Here is a 24,649-nt window from a genome sequence, read left to right as displayed (position 1 = left end):
CGGGACCAATGCATAGACAACCTGGGAGAATAACACAGAGTGCTTGATACATCTTCAAATAGGTCACATTTTCAAAAATGTCACATTTTGGCTATCTTTTAAACATTAAGACACGATGACGGCGTCCATGGCGGCGCTAACGTTAATCTTTGACAATCAATTACGGAGCAAAAAAAAGCACGGTTAACAAAGAGGAAGCAAGAACATCTTTTATTTATTTTAGTTTTTAGTTCGTTCATAAAAGAGGCCAATTTTTATAGTCCAGAGCTCCCAGCACAAATGGGATGTATGAAGCCGTGCAACCAGTAGTGCTTGACGGGTTCAAGCAAATTCAAAACGTGTCGAGAAATAAGAAAATGCCGTCAATAGAGCATTTTAAAGGAGAGGGAGGGGCTGCATGGCGGCCGACAACAAACCGCCGATCCATACCATTGAGCAAAAAGACGCGCGCGTCGTGAATTCATAAGAGCCGGCCGGCCGGAAAGCTGGAGGCCGGGGACACGTCCCGCACGCCCTGCAGGCTCCGCCCCCAGCAGGCCGTACATCCACGCTAAACGGCGTCCGAGCGAGCGGACGACTTTTTTTGCCGTCGCGCACGACCGGGATTCGAACGCGCTCGAAGAATAACCGGGGGAAAAAGAGAGCGCAAAGTCGGCCAAGTACGGCGAGTGGTTGTCACGGTGAGAGACCATTCCCTTAGAGGTCAAAACCACACTTTAGGTACATTGTGCTCCGTCAAATGGATCCTTTACCCTTTTTTCCAAGTCCCGCCCACTTCTAATCCATCACCGGGCCCCCTTCTGAGCATTTCGGAGCAATTATTTGGGGAAAAAAAAATGGCGTCATCACGACGGACCATTTGTGACCTTTGGATTTAAGCTGACGTCCCGTGCCCGTCTATTCTTCCGCGTGGCTTCCAAAGAGGCTTGAAATAATAGCGGGCTATTAAAAGGGAATCCAGACTGGATTTTTCCTGAGCGCCTCTCCACGGGAGCGGAAAAAAAAATCCTCCGCCGCCGCCCGCCCGACCGACCGATACGGCCGTGAAAGGCAGTCAAACGTGGCCACCGGCTGACCTCAATAAGTCCTTGTGGCATTTCTCACTGTCACCATCATACTTAGGCCAATCGCTCTCCAGCCATTGCAAAATAATGAAAGAAAAGAAGAAGAAGAAGAAAATGCTGCTATTTTGGATCTCGCACTGGATTTTTTTTTTTTTTTTTTTTGCAGGCCTAAAGACGGGAGGCGGTTTTCCTCCACTGGCCCGACGTCCTCATTAGTAACTGAAACGTGAGGGATCGGTCGCCTCGTCCATCTCCATTATTTTGTTTCTTGGGGGGGGGAAAAAAAGAAGAATGTTGAAAAGCTGCTCTTTTACAAACGATTCCCGTCGCAACAGGTGATGGGATCGGGGAAATGGCAACTATTTCCTGGAGAACAAAGTGGGTGAGCTTTTGAGACCTCCTTCCACAGAAAAGAATAGAGGCGCAATGAAATAATGGGATAGTATATTTCAGCGCTGGCAATTGCGGTCATCTCATCATGTTTAATGGCTCTACGGCCTGCTTCATTGACATGTTAATGAACTGCATTAAATAGGTTAATCTAATAAAAAGCCGGTGGTGGAATGGGACATTTTTTTTATTCGCAGGCACGCCTCGCCTCAATGGCTCCACTTTAAAATGATGGATCTGCTCCAATCTCATCGATCGGTCGCGCTCTGGAAAAAAAAAAAAAAAAAGAAGAAAACTTAGCCGATCGGGGTTTCGGGCCGATGGACCTGGCCTAAATGAAAAGTCATCGCTGGGAAATCCATCGGAACGCAGACATTTCAAAAAAGGGACGTCCGCGGCAGGCAAAGAGTTAACGGGAAGAGAAATTGCGATGGAGTGGCCGTCCGATCCATTTCAATTGGGAGCCTCACAACTCTGCTTTGGCCTCAATTGTCAACGGCGGACAATGAGCTAAGAAGGAAAATGTCCCCCGGCCATCAAAGGTAATGCGTCGGAAAATGGAGGCGAAAATGGAGAATTTCTTGTTTACTTAACGGACAAATGTTCATTGACTTCCAAATGGATTGGATGGCAACGACAAAACATTTCCATCCTATGACGGACGGAGCCTTCAAGGTCAGCAAGAAAATGGGACATTTCCGTGGCCTTCCCTTCGAAAAAGACCAGCGTTGAGCTGGGGACGCCGGGGGAAACATTTAAAGGCTGAAATAAAACATAGCATGGCGCCACCTCAAAATTGACAGCGCAAAAAAATATGCCTCCGCCGTTTGGCAATATTAAAAAGTCTCCGACAAAGTCACGTGAGCTGCGTCTGTCTCTGCCATGTTTTCACCGGAGCTCTGCTCGTCGCCTTTCTACTACGCCTGCTCGGATTTAGGTTTCAAAAGAGACAATAATTCCCCCCCGAGGTGGAACAGGTGTCGAGATGAAACGTCGCTCAAGTGCGAGGCTGCCGCAAATTGAGATAAAACAAATAAGGCACGGCCGGCCGCGGGGGCCGTCCAATCGCGCCCGTCCCTGCCGGCGCCGCGTAAAAGTCGGAACGTGTCAGGTGGGGACAGACATTATTTATTTCCTTTCAAATTGCTGAGCGGAACGCCGGCCAAATGGCTCAAAGGCCACCGCCACCGTCACCGATTTGATCGGACGCACTTAGCACCGAAGCCGAGCCGTTTGTCACCCGCTGTGATTGCAAATTTCATTTGGAGTTATGTTTGGAACGCACGGCGGGTCGGCGCATTTTCCATCCATTTCCTCGTTAACTAACGACATGGACGGAGTTATACGTCCAATCCATTTGGACTGGAAGATTGAAGCTGTCCTTGTCCTTGTTTTATCGAAATGTGAATAAAACGGTGGCATCGGGTGCATTTTTGCGAGAGCGAGAATCCGTCAAAAGGGGGAAGACATTTTTGCATAAATGTATTTAGTGCTATTTCCCCGAGACAACGCTTCATTGTGCTTCCCGAAGAATTGAAAGTCAAGCGATTATGTTTACTTCCAGCACGGAGCTTATCAAAGCGTCATTAGCGTCAGACGCCGCCGCCGCCGTCGCCGCCGCCGCCGCCGTTTTAGATTTGCGCCTAATGGCGCGTGTAATATGGCTCCTTTTCGCCTTGGCTGAGGCGTCGTCCCCCATCACGGCCGGCTGATTTGGACCCGGCGCCGATGGGCCTGGCGGGCCAGCCCGGGCTTTTTGGGACGCCGACGACCGCCTCATTTGGTTTTCCCGTTAATGGCCAGGACCAAACTCGCAGCCAGCCGTCCATTGGGGTCACCTTCCAATATCAATACTCTGCTACCTATTACGGTATACTCTCTAGTTGGAATTTGGAATACGCCGTCGCATCCGACAAGAAAGTTTGGGCCGCCAAGTAAGCGGCCACGGAGCGATGGCCCGCCCTTGACGCTGGTGGCACTCGCCGACGCCCACCACATATGGCGGAGATCAAACAATTAACCCATCGGCGGCGAGGGGGCCCCGCCGTCATTAGAGCCCGCCGCCCGCCCGTTAATTGGGGGCGGCAAGTTGGTCCAGGGCTCCGGCCGGCCCGTCCGCTCGTTTACTCCCGAACGATGGACGGGCCGATGCCTCGACTCAAATCCGCCATCACACTATATGGATTCAAGTGCCAAGTAGAAGAATTTGCCCGCACGGGTGGCGCCATTTTGGAGCAAAATGCCGTCCATCCCCACCTGCGCTTGAAATTGAGATTTGGAGGGCACGCCGACATTAGGGCGCCTTTCCAGCGGACGCCGTTAGCCACGCTAACGGCCCCGGCGGGAGATTTCTGGCTTGCCGGAAAATGGAGCGCTTTCCCCTGGGAAAATGACGCTCGTGGGGGGGCGGGGTTCGGGCCAACCCACGGACCCTGACCATCTTGGCGTGGAGACACGGTTGGGCTGGGCCACGTGGCCTCCGGAGTCCAATCAGAACCTCCATCAGATGAGAGAGAGCCGCCCACCCTTGGAGGAAACTTTCCGGGTCAGCGAGCCCGAGGTGAAGTCGTAGCGGCGAGGAAAACATCTGGAAATGTCAGCGCTTCCCAGGGGAGTGGCAGGGATGGCGATGGGGGGGGGGGGGGGGGGGGGGGTGGTGGGCATAACATCAGGTCGAGACCACCTGGAGGAGGGCACACTCATTGTGAGCTTTATTGATTGCGCTCGGCAGATGGATGAAGTCGTCATCGCCAAATCCAGTGGAGCGCCATCTTAAGCTTTTGGCTCCGCCTTCCAAGTACGACACATGCTTAGCCAGCACAATTTACACCACAGATTGGGGGGTTCGTGGGGTGCATGGGGTGGGGGGGGGGAGGTTAGACGACTAAAAAGTCTGCATTGCTTCTTATTTTTTAATGTTGTTTGACAAATTATTCATGTCGCCTTGGCAAGTCCCCGGGGAGAACGGGAGCAAGAAAATACTACAAAGTTCCATTTCCCCGCCCCCCCTCGGGGAAAAAAAAGTCTGCATTAGCCGAGCGCTAGCACGCCATTAATTACGCGCCGAACAAATAGCGAGCGAGCGAGCGAGTGTTTAAAAAGCGCTGAGCTCTTACTTTTAGGCTTCTTCCGCCACTCCCCAACCGTGAGAGCGCGTCCGTTTACGCCGTTAAAACTGGGGTGAATTTCAATGCCTCGGTCTGTCCCTTCCAAATGGATCCGACCCTCCCGTCGTCAATGGCAACCAACGAAGCAAACTAAATGGACATACTTTCATCGGAAGTCATGGAACATGTATTCCTTTTCAACACAGTCCGAGTGGGAATCGATCCCACGTCGAGCCGGGCCAAGAGAACCACCGCGCTATATCCCATCCAAACCCGTCTCACCCGCTTAAAAACGACTCATTTGACCTCAGAAGCAATTTACTGCACGCAAGCAACAAAAGCGGCGTCTTCCGCGATTGGCCCGAGTTTGTCGAGAGCGGCGAGAGCGGCGAGAGCGGCGAGAGCGCTCCACGCCAATAAATTGATGAAGATTTCATCTCCAAGGGGGTGGAGGGGGGATGCTGGGGGGGGGGGGGGGAGGCTGTATGCAATGTGGCGCAGCAGGTGGGTGACGACGGCCGGCCCGTTGTCACGTCGACGCTAATTGCTAAAGAGGCGCTAACAGGAAGCCACATTGGTTAGAGCAGGGCTATGCTTCTATGGGATGCTATGCCTTTCAATCAAATCAAAAGCCTTTATTGTCATCATACATAGCTGTGTAGAATCAAATGGGTGAAATATCATTCATAAAAGTTGCTCTTAAATGAGTCAAAATGGTCCAAAATTTGCACTTTGATGGCCTATGTTTGAAATAGGTCAGGAAAAAAAGTTTTGAATTGGCTTTTGACAGTTTATATCAGGCAGGGCTGACAAAGGCACATACATAGGTGAAAAAGTTGAATGGGTGGAGGTTGGGATGGTGTGGGTGGGTGGGTGGGGGTAGATTTTTGCCATCAAGCATTGACCGACTGAGCTGACCGACAAACTTGAAGCAACGGGGGTTGGGCTGAAACAAGCAGCTGACGACGATCCACTGATTGCACTCGCAGGACACTCAGTATTGCACTTTATGAAAAGCTACATGTTGTGGAATAGTTTGAAATGAAAGCCTACTGCTATGGGATGCTATGCCTTTATATCAAATCACAAACCTTTATTGTCATCATACATAGTTGTGTATGAATGAAAATGGGTGCAATATCATTCAACAAAGGTGCTCTTAAATGGGTCAAAATGGTCCAAAGTTTGCACTTTGTTGGCCCGTGTTTGAAATAGGTTAAAACAAGCAATCAATGAATTCAATTTGTATCAATGAAATCAATAAAAAAATGAAAAGGGGGAAAAAATCCCTTTTTTACCAAGAATGTCTGTTTTTTTTTGCAAATACCAGAAGAGGCGCAAATGCTTTTTTTTTTCAACGCGACTGTCGTCCCGACGAGCGCATCTTATACGGGCGGCGTTCAATCTCCCGAGCCCCATTGAACGGGCCGAGCGTTATCTGCCGCTCGATATCACGCATGTAGATGCTTGTCAAAGCACAAAAGCGTATCGACGGAGCCCTAATAAAGGTGACAATGAAGGGACGGCCTCGGGCGGCGGGGACGGCGGAGGCAAGGACAAATGCCACTATACCGACTGTGCCAATGTGGGAGGAAAGCCGAGTACCCAGAGAAAAGCCACGCAAGGAAGCCCGAGGGGGATCCAACACTCGACCCCACAAGCGTTTAGCACTATCCTTTGAAATCCTCCAAAAACATTCCAAAAATAATAATAATAATGACAAAATGAATCTAGCAGTGAACCATCCCATTCTATTTCAGGTGGATTGGACATTTTTGGAGGTGAAAAACAAGTGGCATTCAACAAGGTCAGATTGGGAGTCAAAGCAGCGGGTCACGGCCCGCTTCACGGCCCGCTTCACGGCCCGCTCGCTAATTGCTGCCCGGCGCCGCTCAAAGCCAGAGCCACAGCTCTCGGACCTTGGCCCACGTTCCTTTCTGAGCCAAGTGTCCCAATGCAATGGGGGTCAAAGTTCAGCGCCTTCCCCTCTTTCTCTCGCTCGCCGTCTAATGAAGGAATTTCTGGAGCAGACGGACGGACGCAAGGTGACTTTGATTCTTTTGTCTTTAATTTCCCTCCTTTCATTTTGGGTCATCCAAAGGGGCTTCCATTGACTACAATAGAGGCACAAAATGTTTGGACTCAGACAATGGCGGTTGGCGAGTTTAATGCTACGCCATGCCAGTTTCCCTATTTTGGAGGATCCACGCACGCAGCCGAAAATGTGGGTATTGCTACGACGGTGGAAGGAACGCGTACGACCCGTCGACGAACCGTCCGACGGCGACTATCGATCCAAAGAGCCTATAGCGCCCCCTGGCCACATCTGCCTTTTATTCAAAGGACCTCCATGAAGAATCTCCCCCTCATCTTAATTGGATATTGAAGTCCATTAATTAAAACATTATCTCTGGCAAAACAGTCTGACGACTCAATCGATGCGGCTGACAGGATGCCGCGGGGGCCCGCGGGGGCCCGCGGGGGCCCACGGGGGGCCGCCCAGGCGCGGAGGCCGGTCCAAAGTGCCCCCCCCCCCCGATTGAGCCGTTTAAGAGGATTTGAGGGGGGGAATCTGGCCCACCCGCCCCGGCACAAAATCAATGGGCTGTCTTCTGGAATTCCGTAGCGCGAGCGGCATGTCAACGACGTGGACGACCCAGAGAAAATGGCCGACCCCCCCCGCTTAGAAGCCATTGGTCGGTCCGCGCTAGCCAAAAAGCTACTGGAGCTACGGCAGGCAAAAATTGCACAAAACATTAACCACAGTAGAAATTTGAATTCACGCACCAACCAACGTCTGTTGCCGAATGAGCAAATTAGCACGGCAGCACTAATCACGCGGCTATCCAATGAGTAAATCAGCCTCCTTTATGCAACATTGCAGCGCTAATCAAGTGTCCAGATTGTATTTAATTGGCCGTCCATTCCACCTAGACGCGCATGTTTATCTCAAATGGGTTCTTAAAAGAAGATTTTAGAAAAGTTTTGGTGCGCTCCTGTCCCGCTTATTCTTCTTCTAACGTGTTTTTTTTTTTGTGTCGTTACGAATGTCTTGTTTACGCGAGCAAGCGCGACCGCCCCGTGGCGAGCGCGGGGATTGCACGCACCCTCGGCGCAAACATTCCATTAATTTCATCTCCTAAACGCTTCCTCCACTTCTGGGTTGTGCCGTGTCGGCCGGCTTAGCCCGTTTAATTTGCTCCCTTATCGTTTTCCTGTTAAAGTACGGCGTGCTGCTCATTTTGTTTTGGTTTCAAAGCGCTAAATGGCCGCCGAGGCATTGACTAAAAAATCAAAATAAAAAATGGTGGCCCACTTGTTTACACTTTAGGCTTTATTTGAAGTTCTATTTCACCTGCCACTAGCGGAAAATAATAATAATAATAGGATTTTTCATGCAATTACACAAAGGGGGAAGTGAAAAGTACACAGCTTGCTTCGTTACTAAGTCAACAAGCTTGATTCCTCTTCTTCAAAAAAGTGCCTTTTAATCTGTCACTTTTCCTGCCTGGGTGCAACATGGAGAAAGAGAGAGGATTTTTTGGTGTTACATCCTATTATTTTGAGCTGACTTCCTGGGTTTGCCAATGGCGTGCCATGACTTCATAGTTATTTTGGGGCCAAAATGCAAAAGGCAAGGGTCAGTGGCCATTTCCACCTTGGCCTCCGTTGGCCTCCATTGGCCTCCGTCTTTGTGCGGCGCGCTGTCCGAGCACAAAAGGCTCTTATTTGTTTTGCGGCGGTCCTCCTTTGTGAGGACGCCGCCTCTCCATCAAGGCACCACAAAAGGAGCGGCGGAGTGGATTTGCCATCGGGCGCCAAAGAATGAGCCGGGGAGGAAACGTCGGACAAATACAAGGATGTTTTTGCTCAAGGTGAAATGGAGGCCGGGGGACAATTTGGACTTTTCCTTCTTGTTGTGGTGGCCGGCCACGCCACAAAAGGGAAAATACGGACGGCACGCGCACGTCGATGGTAGAAATAGCAGGGCAGAGCATTTTTCAAAAGGGGGGGGGGGCAGAAAATTGTTTTTTGAAAAATGCTGCCAACGGAGCGTTGACTTTTAGAGGACACGCACAACGTGATTAGGGAGAAGGACGTCGTTCTCTTGCTCCAACGGACGGGACGTCTAGCGCCGTCAATGGCGGGGAATGAGACAAAAAATAGGATAGGATTGGGCCATAAATATATTCACATTATTTTCACCTGGAAATAAGGCTTAGGGGGGCGTGCCTAGGTTGTATTTTTAGAGCGTGCCGTCCATCCCCGGTTGACAGCCACGTCTGCTTTGACACGAGCTCCGTCACGGATGCCGTTTTGGCCCACCTGCGCTCCAAGGTTTAATGGCGTTCGCCGTCGGAGTTTCCGCATTTGGCGCGGCTTGGCAGGCCGGCGGCAGACGGGAAAGAAAAACGGAATTAGGGAGACAGGCGAGAAGCCGGACGGATTTGCCAAAAGAGCGCCGTAATCTCCTAAATGTCGCAAAAGCAAATAAGGAAGGGGGGCGGGGGGGCTTCCCGCCATCAGGGATTTGGACCGTTTTTTTTTTTTTTAAGTTCAAATCCAATTTGTCACATTTTTCACGCTCACGACATTCAGGATTATTTTACAGCTTCATTTGTTGGGCTGTGGACATTTTGCAAGTCTCTCCTGGTCGGCGACGTCTCTCTCTACGCCGCTTTCTTTGCTACTTTTGCCCTACTTTGAGGCGGATCTTTTATCAAACGCTCGTTTCAAAGCCCGTTTTCCCGGCTACAAGAACGGCTGGCGCGCCCATCGGCTCGACTACGGCGGCTCTTGGGCGAAGCAAGGTCACCCGGTCGCGAGACTTTTTGAGCCCCGACGGAGGTCCGCGTCGTTTAGAGTGACGTCCCCGTGATGAACGGTCAGGGGCTTTTTGGCCGTGCGCCGTCCGTCACCGCCAACGCCGGCGGAGGGGCTCGTCCATCAACACGTACTCGTTCGGGGCAACGTTTCCCCGACCAGCCACCGGGGCCCCATCCATTATTGTGTACTTTGTGAGCACGACAGGACCGGGCGGCCATTTTGCTGGGAAGGTCCTTGGCTGGGGAAATCTGGCTCGCCGGCTCGCAGCTGTTTGCAGCCGCCGTCCGAAATGGTTAGCGTCAGCGCGCAAACAACAGCTGGGGTGGCGGACCACCAGCACTTTGACGCCCCATCCTTTGGCTCTTGTCATCCTCCCGCTCTCAATTTCCGCCGCTAAATCGCTCAATCCATCACATCGTTTTCTCACGAATGACCCCAAGAGTTGAACGCCGGGGTCCTGATTTGACAATGGGCCAATATATATCGAGAGCACTTCTTTTTTGGGGCATGTGCGCGTGTGAAAAGGCAAGTGGCATTGTTAATTTAACGGTTAAAAAAAAGGCCACCCAAAGTTGAGCGTCTGTAAAGCCACTTGTTTGTTTCCAATTTCCCGGCTGAAATGGCCTGGCGCGTCAATAATGCTCTTTGGGCTTTTCCCGTCTCTTTCCTGGCCGCCATTCTTTTTCCGCCAGGGCCTTTATCCGCCTCGCCTTCTGTTCTATTGTGGCGCTGCTTTCATCAAAGCCAGAATTTAAAAAAAAAAAAAAAAAAAAAAACCTCCACCTCAGTTCAGCAGCGAGCACAAAAGACACGACGCCGACACCTGCCGCTCCCCGCCCCCTCTTAATTCCATCAAAACATTACCACGAGATACACGGAAGGCAAAATGCAAAAGTATTTGGCAATTCTCAGACTATCGGCAGCCATATTTGCCGCCAGAGCCGCTCCAACCACGGCATATCGTATTCAAGACGTCAACGTGGTCTGTGAAGAATCCGTTCCACAAAGGCTGAAAGACGGCCACGGTGAAATGCAAATGTGGCTAAAAATAAAGAAGAGGCGCATATGTACGTCGCCGGAGTGATCAAAGCGGCGGGGACGGCTGCGAGGAAACGCTTGATGTGACGGCGAGACGGCGGCGGATCGCCATCCAGGAGGCCAAACAATTGAAGAGAGATGACACAGAGATGGGCAAATGACGTGCATCAACACGCACACACGCTCTGCTCATTAACTCGCGTCTCGTGACGCACATCAACTCAACCATTGGTTTTCTAATGAACAAGTGACTTTTAAAAGGAAGAAAGGCACAGACATGGTTCAATCAGCATCCACCCTTGTCAAAAAGGAACGCTAGGCGTCCCATTCGTTCGAAATGGAAGGTCTGGCCTGTTGACCAACACTCATCTTTCAGCACAAATTGGACGTCTAACACCATCAGTGGCAGACAATGACTTCAACTCCGTTTTAGATAAGGCATTAAACCGTGATAGCTTACAAGACATCAACAAAACGTGAACTCCAACGTGCATTTGCATTTCTATTTTTAAACTCCCCCCCCCCCCAGAGAGGGCGGACGTGGCGTAGGCCCAATTCCAAGCTACAGCGCCCTGCCCACTGCGTTGCGAACGAGTACTAATGCTTAAAACATGTGATCGGGTCAGCACAGTTCAACCTCCATTTAGCATTTAGACCAAAGTCCGATTCATGCACATTATTTATACATAGGAATTCACGTTGAAAACCAGCCGTCTTACCTTTGATGATCTTGTTTCGACCAAAGGAGAGCATCTCCGTCCACTCTTTGACTTCCTGTCTCGAGTAGCAAAATATTCCTTAGGGAGGTCCCGGTTATTGCCGTTTGGCAGGCTATGAAGTACCATAGGAAGGAAGCGAAGATCCTGATGAGTTGAACTAGCTCATTTGTTCCAAAAAAACCGTATATATCCATTGAGGGATGGCGTATTTGTTTATTCCACGACACGGAGCAGCAATTGTTTGTTTGTGCTGTGAAAATCACCTGGCTCGCTCCTAATTGCGCTCACCTGGGTCTAGGTCCACGCTGAAACACTGCCCCCCGGTGGCGGTGAGTCATACTGTCACACACGCTCACACAAAAGCCAACGAACGACTTTTTTAGTGTCTAAATATTCCCAACAAAGGATCCAAAGTGACAAAAACACGGCACGTGGCATTATTTGTGCTTTATTGATCAAACCAAAAGAGATTCTACAGTGGATTGAGAGGGCTGTGTTGATCTTCCACAGTGAAAAACAAACAATGTTCCCCATTAAACAAGTGTGCCTCGATTTTTTTTTTATACACAATACATTTCTTAAGAACGAGAGCAACAAAGGCCATGAATGGCAGACTTGGAAAAAGAAAAAAAGTGAGGCAACAAAAGGCTAAATGAAAAAAAGCGCGGTAGTCTGATATGAACAAAACCCATCTAAGAGCAATTTAAATAAAATCACACATTTTGTGGCTTACAACTTTTAAAAGCGGATAAATGTGCTTCGTGTCGGCCGAGGTTATGCACCAAAAAAATAATAGAATACAAAAGTACTTACGATTGGTACCTAATGAGTAGCCGTCTTTGACAGAGAGGATCAAAATAAAATGTTGCTCAATGTTCATTATTATCGTATGTTAACGAGGATTGGCCTCATTCCGAGTGTTGGGGTTTTTTTTGGGGGGGAGCCGGGAGACAAACGATTGACGGGGGACTTCACCGAAGTCATAAAACTAAGACGACCAGGAGTCCTGCACGGCAGCATCTGGCCAGCGGGGGGCGAAAAAAAAGGACGCCGCAAGCCCTTTTTGTCTCAAAGTGGAAAATGTGGCCGTCGTCCGGGCGGAGGCGAAGCCTATCGAAAGCGGAGTAGAAACGGCCATCCCATACATTTCCAATTTGACAGCGTGTGGGAAGCGGCTCAGAAGATGTAGTCGCGCGTCATCTTGAGGGACGGCATGGCCTCGTCCACGTTCTGGTCCAGCCGGTGGTACTCCACCGTGCTGCGAGAACACAGGCTCTCCTTCCAGCGACGGCTTTGAGCCAGCGACAAGATCTGACGGGAACGAGCAAATAGAAGAGGTGGGTTACGGGATCGGATGCAATTTGGGCGAAAACACACACACAGACCTTTCTCTTATTGTGGTAGGTGATGTAGATGATGGCCACCAGGAAAGCCAGGATGACCAGGTGCATAAAAAAGTGCGAGTCCTCGTCCTCAGCGTTGTAGACGCCGGGCATCTTGTAGCTCACGTCCTCCTTCACGTCGGGCGTGTCTAGCCGGACCGCCGTCTGACCCTCGTCCGGGTTGGTCTCCATGGGATACATGCCGTCCACGTACGCCTCCTGGTCGTCTCCCTCGTCGTCGTAGTCGTCGTCGCCGCCGCCGCCGCCGCCGCCGCCGACGACCACACCCGCGCCGCCGGGCCGGAGCCGGTCCGGCTCAAATTCCTCCGGGGCCGTCTCGGTCGGCAAGAGGACGGTGGTCTCTTCGGCGCCTTTTGTCGTCTCCAAGGCAGTGGGTGGCTCCGTGGCGTTGGCCGCCCCGCTCTCCCGTTGGGACGTTTCCTCCCCGACGTGGCCGTCCGAGGAAGCGATGACCACCGTTGATTTGCCGCCGTCCACCTTGGGGTGGCTCGTGTCCGTCCGATCCGAGCCGGCCGGGACGGGCTGGGCCGGGACGGACTGGGCCGGGACGGGCTGGGCCGGGACGGGCTGGGCCGGGACGGGCTGGGCCGGGACGGACTGGGCCGGGACGGGCTGGGCCGGGACGGACTGGGCCGGGACGGGCTGGGCCGGGACGGACTGGGCCGGGACGGACTGGGCCGGGACGGACTGGGCCGGGATGGGCTCGGTCTGGCGGGGCGGAAGGGGTGCCCCGGGGCGGGAGACAGCCGCGGGGTGGGAGGTCGCCGTGGGGTGGGAGGGCGTCGCCGTCTGAACGGCCGGGCGCGTGGTCGCCGTGGGTTCGGCGACCGTGATCAAGGCTTTGGCCTCGGTGCGATTGAGGTTTTTGCTCACGCCACTCACGGGACGACTGGTCGGGGGGTCGGCTTTGGTCGGGGGGTCGGCTTTGGCCGCATCTGGCGATAGAAAGAAGAGCGTCTGAACTGGGAGGCCAGATTGGACAACTCATGATACTCTGATACAAGTCCACCACATCATCATGAATTGCTAATCTGCTTTGAATTTCATACAAACATTTTCCACCGCAAACGCAAGTCTTTTCCCTCTTGAATTCTCTGAACGGGCATGTGCTTTGACTAGAGCCCCCATTCAGGCACGTTTGTTTTGATGGCGCAAACGTTGCCCGGGCCGAGAGGTAGCATCTCACCAGGGATTTGAAGCAAGAAAGGGATCTATTCATCCGCAGGCAAGGAACAGGGGAGCTTTGTGTCACGATAAAACCTCATGAAAAAAAATGCATTCACGAGCCGAACCTCCACGCGTACCTACTTCAATTCATAGAAATAAATAGGTTTTCCGGGAGGGTGGCAGCCAATGATTTATTCGGGTCGTTTCTCGTGACCTGTGGTCTTGTCAGAAGAGATAACGGAGTCTCTACACTTTCGCAATCGAATCTCGTATCCGGATAGAACATGCCAGTATCTATATTTAGGTGCTTTTCGAAAAAATTCACGTCGAAAGACAACCTTGCGACGCGTCACGGGTGACCTCCATTACATGGCACGTCGCAAGACGCTATTATTCAAATACAAGGTGAAGAAACGTTTACGTAAAGACGCAGTGAAATGGTAACATTGCTACATTTGAAATGCTTTTCCGACTGGGCTGGCCAGCTAGTCACGCGAGGAAGCTGGCATTTCCCATTGCGTAAACGACGTCGAATGAGAAAAGATATAGGGCTTTACCTTGAGAAGTGACGTTCGTCGGCGCTGACAGAACGCCGCCGAAGAGCAGAAGTTGGGCAAAAACAACAAGTAAGCAGAGAGAGCTGTTCTTCCTGCTTCCTACCATCGTCGCCATGTTAGTTTGTGTCGAAGGGGAAGCGAGGGAAGGGCGGGGCTCGGGTGCCTGCGTGGTCACTGTCGCGTGTCTATGTACGTCACCAAACCAGAAATAACATCCACGACCCTAGATATCTAAAGGCAGAGTCGGTGGAGCCATTGTCAGCAACTGGCGGCCATCTTTCGTCAGAGGACTTCTCTGGCTACTCCTAAGTCAAATGATTTCCTTTCCCCCACATTTCTTCTGCATTCTTGAAGAAAAATGAATATATAAATGTCAAATACTGCAATAACACGTTAGTTTAAGATGTTCTTTATTCAGGAAATGGCATGACCATCAGGAACACTACTAAGCATCCGTTGAAAACCAACACTTCCCGTTTAGATCCAGTAACTTTATTCACGAGTGTCCATTTTGATGGAACGTTAAGACTTCACAGATGTAATTAGCGACACTTTTCTTCGTAAAATAACATCTTTGCTATGCTATATAGTATGTAACAAGACAATGCACACTTCCGACTTGCTCTCACGGACAAGAAATCATTTTAGTGTGTCGTGATGAGCATATTTCTTCCTACACGATGGACGCTAAAGGAACACAGAATTCCTTTCATGAGCACAAAACGATGATGTGCCCCAAGCTACTTGTTCCCTGGCGAGCCAGTTTGTACTAGCTCATCTTAAATATTCCCTTGAACGTGGTCCTTTAAATGTGGGGGCCGTTCTCTGGAAGGTTTTGCCTCCAGCTGTGGCACATCTAGAGGTAGAGGAAAAGGAAAGTGGGGTGGGGTGGGGTGGGGTGGTGAGGGAAAATTATTTTGACTTTTTATGGGGGGATTGCCGTAGGGGTGGGGGGCGACGTGAGCCGCTGCCCTACGCCTGGAACTCCAGGCCCAGGCCCAGCTTGTGGCCCCCGGCGTTGATGTTCTTGCCGTCGAGGAGGGCGGACAGCGTCAACTTGATGCCTGATTGAGAGTTTACAATCAATTATTGAACTCGTTTTGGCAACAGCACTAACAAGAGCGACCTTTTTTTTTTAAATGCTTACCTGGCTTGAGAGTCTGAGTGTAACCCAGGCCTATAAGGCTAGAGTTGTTCACCTTTGCCTGCAAAACGTGACACATGAATAAATGTTATTGGAGTTTCAGTTTTCCAAATACCTTTTGTGTTTCTAGGTAAAAAAAAAAAGAAAAGAGACCGGCTGCCCGGCCAAACTCACGGAGAAGGAGGCGTCGGGATCGATCTGGTACTTGGCGGCGATGCCAAAGCGGGTGTTGCTGTTGCCGGCGGTCCAGGCCAGATTGATGGCCGTCTCCAGCTGCTTGTTCACCTTTTGGTAGATGGAACCGCCAAACTCTGTGCCGTCATTTCTGCAGGGGGGAACCAGTTAAAGAAAAAAAGAGGTTTTTAGTTCAAAATCGCTGTTAGGCCAGCAGAGGTTGCACACACTCGTGGATATTTTTGACGACTTGGTCCTTACACGTTGGTGTGCAGTTGGAACTCGTCCGTCTTGTAGCCGACGGCAAAGTTGCTCTGGGTGATCCGGTTGCGGCCGGCCTCGAAGGTCATCTGGTAGCCGGCCAGCCAGCCCTCGTAGCCCACCACGCCGGCGCCGTGCACGGCCGCTCCGTTGATGTCGTAGTTGACGTCGCAGCCCAGGTTGATGTGCTCGCACTTGTAGCCCGTCTTCAGCTTGCCGCCCTTTTTGCTGATGTCAGAGTTTCAAATGACACTCGGTGACTGAATGGACGCACGGCGTGACAACAAACTCAACTGCTCAAAATGTGTTTATTAACGTGCCTAAAACCAATGGGCATTCCTCTGAAGCACCACCCATTTTCATTTCTGAACCAGTAAATTGAAATAGGTACTGAGTTTTTACCCCGTATTTGGCGAGAAGGAAGAGTCGACGGTCAGCTTGAGTCCCTTGGCCAACTGCAGAGAAAATGGATCAATCCAACGCACGCCGCCGCCACGACGTGGTCACGCCGTGGTCACGCCGTGGCCACGCCGCATTCACCAACCTGGTCCTCGATGGTGATTTCGGTGCCCAGGGTGTTGTCCGTGTTCCACTTTTCCGTGAAGGTCAGCCCGTGCTCGGCCCACTTGTACTTGGTCTCCAGAGAGCCGGCCACCTTGCTGGTCTCGGTGTTGGCCGAGCCCGTGCTGGTGAATTCCTGTCCGTGAGCAAAGATTCTGGTGAGTTAACGTGAGGTGTCCTAATATAATTATGATTTTATTTTTTTCTTCTTACCAGTCCATTCTCAGACTTGGTTTTTAAATCCAACTTGATCAGCCCAAAGCCTGAGGACACAAGAACAAATAAATGTACACGTGTGAACCTTTGTCTATATTGCACGAGCGTCTTTTCCTCCTCACCGTATCCCTTGGTGAAAATATCTCGGGAGGACTTTCCCAAGTCGGCGTAGGTCGGAGGCACGGCCATAATCTGCACGGAAAAGACGGGACGACTGAATTCGGACTTTTCATACAAAGATTTAAAATGTCCCTTTGGAACAAGTCATTGAACCTTTTACAAGAGAGTTACGACAGCCCTGCAATTTTTGGCTACACGATTCAACAGTCACGAAGAAAAGCTGATAACATTAACGCGCATTGAGATTGTGACACTGCGAACAATGAGGATCTCTTAACTATCCTTATTCCTGGTTTAAACATTTCCTTTAGTCAACAACTGCGCCCTGTTATTGTCTAACCAGCATGGGCTAAAAAAAATCCTTTATGACTTCCTCATCCAAGAATTCAGCGTGCTTGTCCTTCTGTCTGCTTGGTCACACTAGACTCCAAGTATGTCAGAAGGCCTGGAGGGGCCAACGAACAGCTTGAAAGATCTGGAATGAAAGTCTCAAGACTCGCAAGGCTTCTGACTGGGCGTCAGTACTCGGAAAACCACAAGTTGATCACGTTCGCTGTCGCTTGCGTGTGGGGATGCGGTTGTGCTGTATAAAATCAGCAGGAACAGAGACACCAACTGCAGTCTTTGATCCATAGGACTGGACTTGCAGCTTGTCTTTTGCTATCATTATATAATTTTCCGGGGTGGGCAAACTTTTCCACAAAGGGCCATGGTGGGTGCAGGGTTTCGCTCATTTCATTTAAGGGCCATGGTGGGTGCAGGGTTTCGCTCATTTCATTTGTTCAATGTTGCCCATCCTTTGTTGCCTCATCATCCCGAGAAAGAGCCCAAAACGGTGACCCTCCTCAAGATTAATCTGGGTTCTTCCTTGCTGTTTGGGGACTTCAGATGATTGGATGTCCTAATTGTCTGTGAACCTCTTTGACCTTAAGGACTAGAGAAATAAATGTGACATTACTCGTCAAGTGTTGCACGTGAATGCAGATTGCTACAGAAGTTACACCAATGGTAATACCATTTACAACACTCCAGAGTCATTTTCTCCATACGACTAAAGTGAGCCTTAAAAAGTGCATTAGGTGTTAAAAGCGGAGTAAATGTAGGTTGCCAGAACAAATGACCCCAACAAAGAGAAGGTGATGGATGCCTCCTTGTCTCAAATGCCGTTAGCAACTAGCCTGGACTAGATGGACAGCCGGTTATTGCCTCTTTAAAAGTTCATTTCCGCCTTTATTTGTGCAATGTCGAGTTCTTAGCAGGTCAACTAGTCGCATTCCCGACCACATGAGCTCGGTGGTGGTCGTCTCGTAAGAAAAAGTGCCCAATGACCGCACCGTAAGTCATTAGCTGTCAAGCTAACAGCGGGCCTCGGAGCCGCAATTCACCTCTACGGCTTCAAATGCGAAAATAGCAATAACTAGCAAACATGACAGGCGACCGCTACGTAAACGTTCCATAAAGCAGAGATGTGGCGGCGGTTCGGGACACCAAAAGTCGTACCTTAGTGCTCGGTTTCCCCTACGGAGCTTGTTGGATGTCACGACGAAAAGGGGCGAGAAAGGATGAAGAAGGGGGAGGAGGATGAGGAGGAGGAGAAAAGGAGGGGGGTGTTCCTCGCAAAGCACGTTACGAATCACGCAACACAGCAAAAGATACAAGAATGTTCCCCCCGCGGTGGCAATGGTTTCGTCCCCAGCGGGAAGAAACACAGGTCTCGCGTTTATTTCATACTCTATGTGGTTTTAAAAGATATATCTGTGCCTAAATGGTCGAGGATCGTAAATTATTAGATGCCTAACGTCGTTAATGTCATTTGAATTCAACTTATTTGAACTTTCTGGTTTTCTCCTTTCCCTCACAGTCTAAGTGACTATTTTATGCTACATGAGATTATGGCCACTAGACGGCACTATTGTCAACTGTTTTTGTCTTTGGCCTAAATACAATAATAAAATTGAATACAGTATTTATGTACTAAAATGTCACATTTTGTGATATTATGAAAGGAATGTGATACAATGCGACATCATATGAATAAGTTTTGGGCTGTAACGTGTCATAAATAAGGGGGAGTGGCTGAATGGGTTAGGGTTATCTCTGAGTAAAAACAATTGTTTTCAAATGTCTTATTTTGGTTTTGTAAATATAAACACTTTGCTTTCATGCAGGAGGATTGAAATCTCATGCCATATTTCTGCATGCAAGTACAAAAAAGACCACAACTGCCATGTACGTTTTTAACTGGCTTCACACAATTTGGACTTTATTGGTGTCTCTACTTTGTCCACATTTTGACAGAACATGAAACACCATGTCTATTTCCAAGCGACGCAAGTCCCGTGTAATTAATGCGCGGTTTTAAGCGTGAGTCACCGAGCAGCCACGAGCTGCGTCTTTCTTTGTTTCCGAGGTACGACGCTTCTTGTCGTTATCCGAATGTGATCGATGGAAATGAAATTGACCGTCGATCGCCGCTGTGAGTCGGCTGCTATGTCGTGTACATACAGAATACATTTTTCAAGATCGGAAACATTTTGTGCATCGTGATTCTTTGTAGTAGTTTAATGGGGATGATGCTGTTCCCTGTGGTGTGCCCTACTTGACCACTAGGGGCAATATATACAGAGAGGTTATTCCCCTTTTTAACGACTTGGATTGTTTTCATGGCAATTCTGGTCCACGGATTGCAAAAGTATCTTTTTGCTAGGAATTCATGGAGCAGATGTGGGGACACATCTCTGGCCTGGTCCCCTCCCCTCCGTCGTCTTTCCTCATCTTGCGGCGGTTCGCGTGGAGGCCAAAGCGTTTCCCGGCCTTCCCTTCCGTCATCCCGACTGGAAGTCTTAAAAGTCCAATGTTCCGCAAAGGCCACGGCAAAGATGAAGTGTGCAAAATGTTCCCCATTCTGGAACAATTGGAGGGTGTCCTTAGGGTTGCCAGTTCAGGATGGATGCCTTGACCTTTGCACTTGACCTTCAAATTGAATTCATTCCAGCAAGAAGAAACGTTGTTTTGAAAAGGGACGTCATGGCATTTAGTCATTTCATTTTACAACAACCTATTTGTTTTCCATAAATAAAAGAATTAAAAATATATGACAAGAAGACATGAGGTGTATTTCTATGAGGACAACCATTTCCTACACAAAGGGAAGGTTTAGGGAAACATATTGACGGCTAGAAAATGGCTGTATAGAGCAGAACGCGAGTTGAGTGGGAGTCGTCGGTGGCGTTCCGAGCACGCTGACATTTTGTCTGATTCAGTGACAGGAAGGACGCCGCGGGCTCTTTTTCCCAGCAACAACATAAACCGCATGTCAACGCCGCTAAACAAACAAAAAGATTTGTATCCTCTTTTTTTTGTTTTTGTTTTTTTGTTGGCTTGAAATCTCCTGGCTCTCCGACGGCCCATTTCCCGTTGATGAACACACAAAAAGTCACTTTCACAAAAAGTGCACTCGTCGTCCATATTTAGGAGTTGTTCTTTTTTTTCCGTACGTGCGTCTGTCGTTGAGAAGTCAAAAGTTAGGTTTGACATTTTTTTTCTGGAGTATTTTTCGCCCCAAACACATTTGGGTGCGCGTCCGGGAATAATCGAGCGAATGAGATTCCGTCTTGGCCCCCCGCGGGCGCGCCGCTCACATCAAAGGGGCGGCGCGGTATCTCCGCCCGAGAAGACGCGGGGAAATTGGCCATTTCACGCCGCTCCACCTGGCAGGTGAGGGCTCGCCTTCCTTCCTTCCTTCCTTCCTTCCTTCCTCGGCCTGGGATAGGCTCCGCCACCCCCCGCGAGCCTTGTGAGGATAAGCGGTTCAGCATATGAATGAACGCGTGCTAGTGGCTCTGAAATTGCATTGCATTGCACGTACGTTCTGGGGGTTAGCCATTTTGGAGCCCATTTGCCCTTAATTGTTGAAATGAGTTATTTAAAAGTCTGTTAAATTTAGCCTGGAGGGCTCATTTGCAAGCGGGCCTTTCCACGGCCCCGACGTCCGTTTAAAGGACAAAGAACCACAAGCGTGCATTTAAATTGCTCCGTTCCACGTGGCCTATAATCTAATCTGTCAGCGCTAATTGCAACCGTTGGCCGACGCTTCATCATCTCGCTCCTCGTCGTCCTGGCAACCGTGACAATTTACCGTGAGTAGAAACATTTGGGCGACGAAGCGGATCACTGACCGGCCGCGTCTTCCTAGCCAATGGTAGGAGAAGATTTACAATTCATGCTTCGGCGCCCAATCAACCAACCAAAACGGATTGGACGTTGATACTACCCGCTAAAATTCACAGTGAAAGTTACGGAGGTGAGAGTTTACTCGTCGTTGTTTCTACATTTTAAGGAATAATCATGATGTAATAGAGAAAAATGCACATTATTTTGCCTGCCATACCATCAAAGATGCCTGCTGTTGTGGATTGAAGTCAATGTTTTTTGGGTTTGTTTGTTTTTATGTCGGTACTTCCCTACCTCCGGGTTTGAAAGAAATTTATTGATTTCAAGTCACGTTGATAGATGTTCCCGGGGAGACGAAGTGAGGGAAAAAAAATCCAAACCCCGAAGACCCTCGCACAAAAAGAGAAAAAAAAACATCAAAGCTGGAGTTTGGGTTTGGAGGACACAAGAAGAAGACGACGCGTGCTTGGCTCTTCTTTTAAGGTCTGCCAAGAGTTTATTTGTTTTGGATTAAAGTAATTAGCCCCCCACCCCCTTCCCTCTCCCGACCTAAAGCAGACCAGCCCTCCCCCTCAACATAGTGAAAATTCCAGTAGCGCCATCGGCTCACATTTGCGCCGACGTGTCGTCGTCGGCCAAACAGCTGCTTTTGAGTTGCGTCCAAGATTAAAAAAATAATAATAAAAAAAACATTTAAACTCGTTTACATTTATTTAACAGTGAAATTTACAGTAAAAGTCTCTGAAGTGAGAGTTTATTCAAAGACTGGCATCACTTCTGTAATTCTCCAAAGCGTGACAGGTTTACACATTTAAATTTCAACATCCAAGAGGCTCATTTCAAAGCATGGAGCTCTCTAGCGCCACCTAGCAGGACGTAGTGCGTCACAACTTTAAGATGAGTCCATCCATCGGAGAGGATTGAATTTTTCTGCTTTCATGGCTGTCACGGCAATATGCGCAGCATGTGTTTGTGTGTGTGTGTGTGTGTGTATGCGCTGAAGCTTGATCTTTCCTACTTTTGCGGCAGGCATGGAAACAATCACACACAGCCAGCATAAAAGGCAAACAATGATCCGTCATCGGCATCCTCCTCCCGCGGGCCACATCTGAAAAAACGGATTCCAGATCAGTCCTCTGCGGGCCCCCGAGCCACTAGAAAGAGACCGCTGTGGACGCCACATTTAATAAGAGCCGCCGCCCGCCATCTCGGTCGGGGCTTGGTTGGAGATGGCGGCTCGCCCCCTTCTGCAAAATGTCAGCTACGCCGCCGTTTTGCGGTCGGGCGTCCCGTTTGGCCCGCACTTCATCATTGGACCAGTGAATTTTCGAAGGGATGTGATCAGAAGTGTGAGACGTTGGATAGGATCACCAGTCCGTAACCTCATCCTGTTCTCAATAAAGCTTCCTAAAAATAGTGACTCCCGTGCCGGCAAAAGTATATCACGGTAGTTGAGAGTACCGATTTGGGAGATCCCAAATTTGACACCAGACATTAAGAACTGTGACAATTGTCCTGCTAATGATAGCTGTAATATTCTCATGAACCCTATAACAGCAGAGTGAAAGAAAATAGTAGCTTGCTTTGTGGGAGGTGGGCCTTCATCGGAGGCCAGGCTGCTGCTAACCGCTAATATAAGGCTAAACGCGCCAGAGGAAGAGGACAACGCGGGCTTCCGCTAAGCTAACGGCAGCAACGGAGGCTCGGCGCTAGCGCTAACGCGTCCTTTCTTTTATGTTAGCCAGAGGACCAACGTCCTTTCATCCGAAAGAGTGGCGCTGCTTTAAATAGCAACACATGCTAAGAGATAGCATCTTGGCAACTTCCATTCTTTGTGTGTGAATGGATTGGATCCACATCAAAGGGCCGCGGCTCTCGTCTCTGCATTAACGAGGAGGCCCTTTGTTTCCTCGCTAACCTACAACTGTGTGAAAAAAAAAAACAAAAAAAAAAACAAAAAACACTGCCAGTGTGTCCTCTTAACCTTTGTGGGCCAAAAGGCCCAGTTAAGACAATCCGTAAGACAATAGGTACATCATTCAATCAAAATAAATAAATTAAAGCTTTTTATTGACCTAGATATACATTGATGGTAAGACTGACATTTTGCCGTGTGATTAAACTGGCTGGGGAAAAAAAGTGGAGCATTGTGAATATTTCTTGACCAGCATTCGTTAGACTATTTTTTTGGGGAGTCCAGAATCCCCGGCAATTGGTGTCACGGATCTCCCCGGCACGGCAGCGCCGACATGTTTTCAAAGAATGAGTCTTCTTCTTCTCCTCCTGTTTGTTTGTTGTTTTCCGCCCCAAAGCCCCACGCAGATCCGCCGTGGCGCTTCATAAATGTTTGATAAGCCGCTAACGACGACGAGGTGAAGAGACGGAATGGTCGGCCTCGTCAACACAAACACGGGCGCCGCCGCCGCCACCGCCGCTCCTCATTAGCGGCAACTCTTCTCCGGAATAAAAGTTTTGCCCGTTCCTCCTTCGGGGGGGAGGCCACGTCAGCACATTTCAGAATACCACCTATACGTATCGATCAATGTGTTGTGGCCAAATCCATGCCCCGTGGAAGTTTACGCGGAGCATCGTGTCCGTGTGTCGTGCTCGTTGTCTGTCTGCGTGATGCCTTCAAGGACATGTTTCCATCACAGGGGCGCGGGCAATAAAAAGGCACACAAGTGGTTCCAGTTAAGAGCCGTTTGCCTTGGATGTGGCTGGACCTCAATGAGAGGACATGATTTCATTACTTTGCTTTCAAAAGCACGACACACTGCAGTATGTCATCTATTTTTTTTTAATTACATATCTAAACCCACTCGTCGAGGGAAAATAACTGCTGAAAGGTTTCCAGAATATCAAAAGAAGCAAAGCGTTTATCATTTCCATGAGTTAACTCCAATATATGTCAAGTCCATTCGGAGTGGGAGGACGGCTAACAATGTGGCTTTTTCTTGATTTGGACCCCTCGCTTAAATTGGAGCAAAAGGATTGGGAAACATTTCAGACAAACTGCAATAATGATGGCTGTCAAACACTCAATTTTAAACAAACCAATAGCGTAACACACAACAAAGAAAATTTGCATAGAATGTGCCACACATTTCAACTTTCGAGCACTAGCTCGATGCTAGTATTCAATGGAAAACTCTATTCAAGGGCTAACTGGGGTTAGCATCACGCTGCCTGGCTAAAAAATAACTTTGTAATCCCGATGACTTCCACATTATTTTTAGTCATGTGGGACATCTGTACTGGATTTCGTGATAATCCAAAAACTTGGTAATGGCGGGTGCTCACATTTTTCCAACACTCCAGGGGGGTGTGTTGTGTGGGGGGCGCTAGAGTGTCTCGGTGGACGGGAACATCTGTCTATATTTAATCAAGGCGAATAAACAAGGAGTTTAAACAAGTCATTCATAATTTAGATTTGCATACATTGCAAGTGCGCCTTTTAATCTTTGTATTAATATGCGCCGGAGATATTGTATAAATATGCGGCTTTATGCAAATGGACGCTCAGCCGTCTTTCTGTTTGTATTTCATTTGGCTTCCCCGACTGGAGCTCGTCACTCGCCCTGCCATTAATTGTCGCCGAGGAGAATTTCTCAATTAAGCGGGGCATTAAAAATGTAGGAAGGCACAAAAAAGGAGGGACGACACGGCCACTTTTTCCCGTCTTGTTTCCCCTCCTAGACGCGGACTCGGCCGGCCTACAAAACGAGGGC

General features: G+C 49.4%; 2 protein-coding genes across 2 annotated transcripts; both read right to left on the bottom strand.

The window, feature by feature from the left end:
- Positions 1–11,577: 11,577 nt before the first annotated feature.
- On the bottom strand, positions 11,578–14,442 carry c19h5orf15 (chromosome 19 C5orf15 homolog). The gene is made up of 3 exons (XM_077741358.1): positions 14,273–14,442; positions 12,531–13,483; positions 11,578–12,456 (listed from the first exon to the last, which is right to left on the bottom strand). The coding sequence occupies exons 1-3, from the start codon at positions 14,385–14,387 to the stop codon at positions 12,322–12,324; spliced, it is 1,203 nt and encodes a 400-aa protein (XP_077597484.1). The 5' UTR covers positions 14,388–14,442; the 3' UTR covers positions 11,578–12,321.
- A 223-nt stretch (positions 14,443–14,665) lies between these two features.
- Positions 14,666–18,412, bottom strand: vdac1 (voltage-dependent anion channel 1). The gene is made up of 9 exons (XM_077740899.1): positions 18,249–18,412; positions 16,751–16,820; positions 16,626–16,675; positions 16,396–16,548; positions 16,254–16,306; positions 15,852–16,079; positions 15,591–15,741; positions 15,420–15,477; positions 14,666–15,336 (listed from the first exon to the last, which is right to left on the bottom strand). Exons 2-9 carry the CDS (start codon positions 16,815–16,817, stop codon positions 15,245–15,247), a joined length of 852 nt encoding a protein of 283 aa, XP_077597025.1. The 5' UTR covers positions 16,818–16,820; positions 18,249–18,412; the 3' UTR covers positions 14,666–15,244.
- Between the last annotated feature and the right edge of the window lie 6,237 nt (positions 18,413–24,649).

The sequence above is a fragment of the Stigmatopora nigra genome, chromosome 19 (assembly GCF_051989575.1).
Source record: "Stigmatopora nigra isolate UIUO_SnigA chromosome 19, RoL_Snig_1.1, whole genome shotgun sequence".
In the NCBI taxonomy this organism is placed as follows: Eukaryota; Metazoa; Chordata; class Actinopteri; order Syngnathiformes; family Syngnathidae; genus Stigmatopora; species Stigmatopora nigra.
Note: the sequence above shows the minus strand (reverse complement) of the source record. Positions and strands in the feature narration are given on the sequence as shown.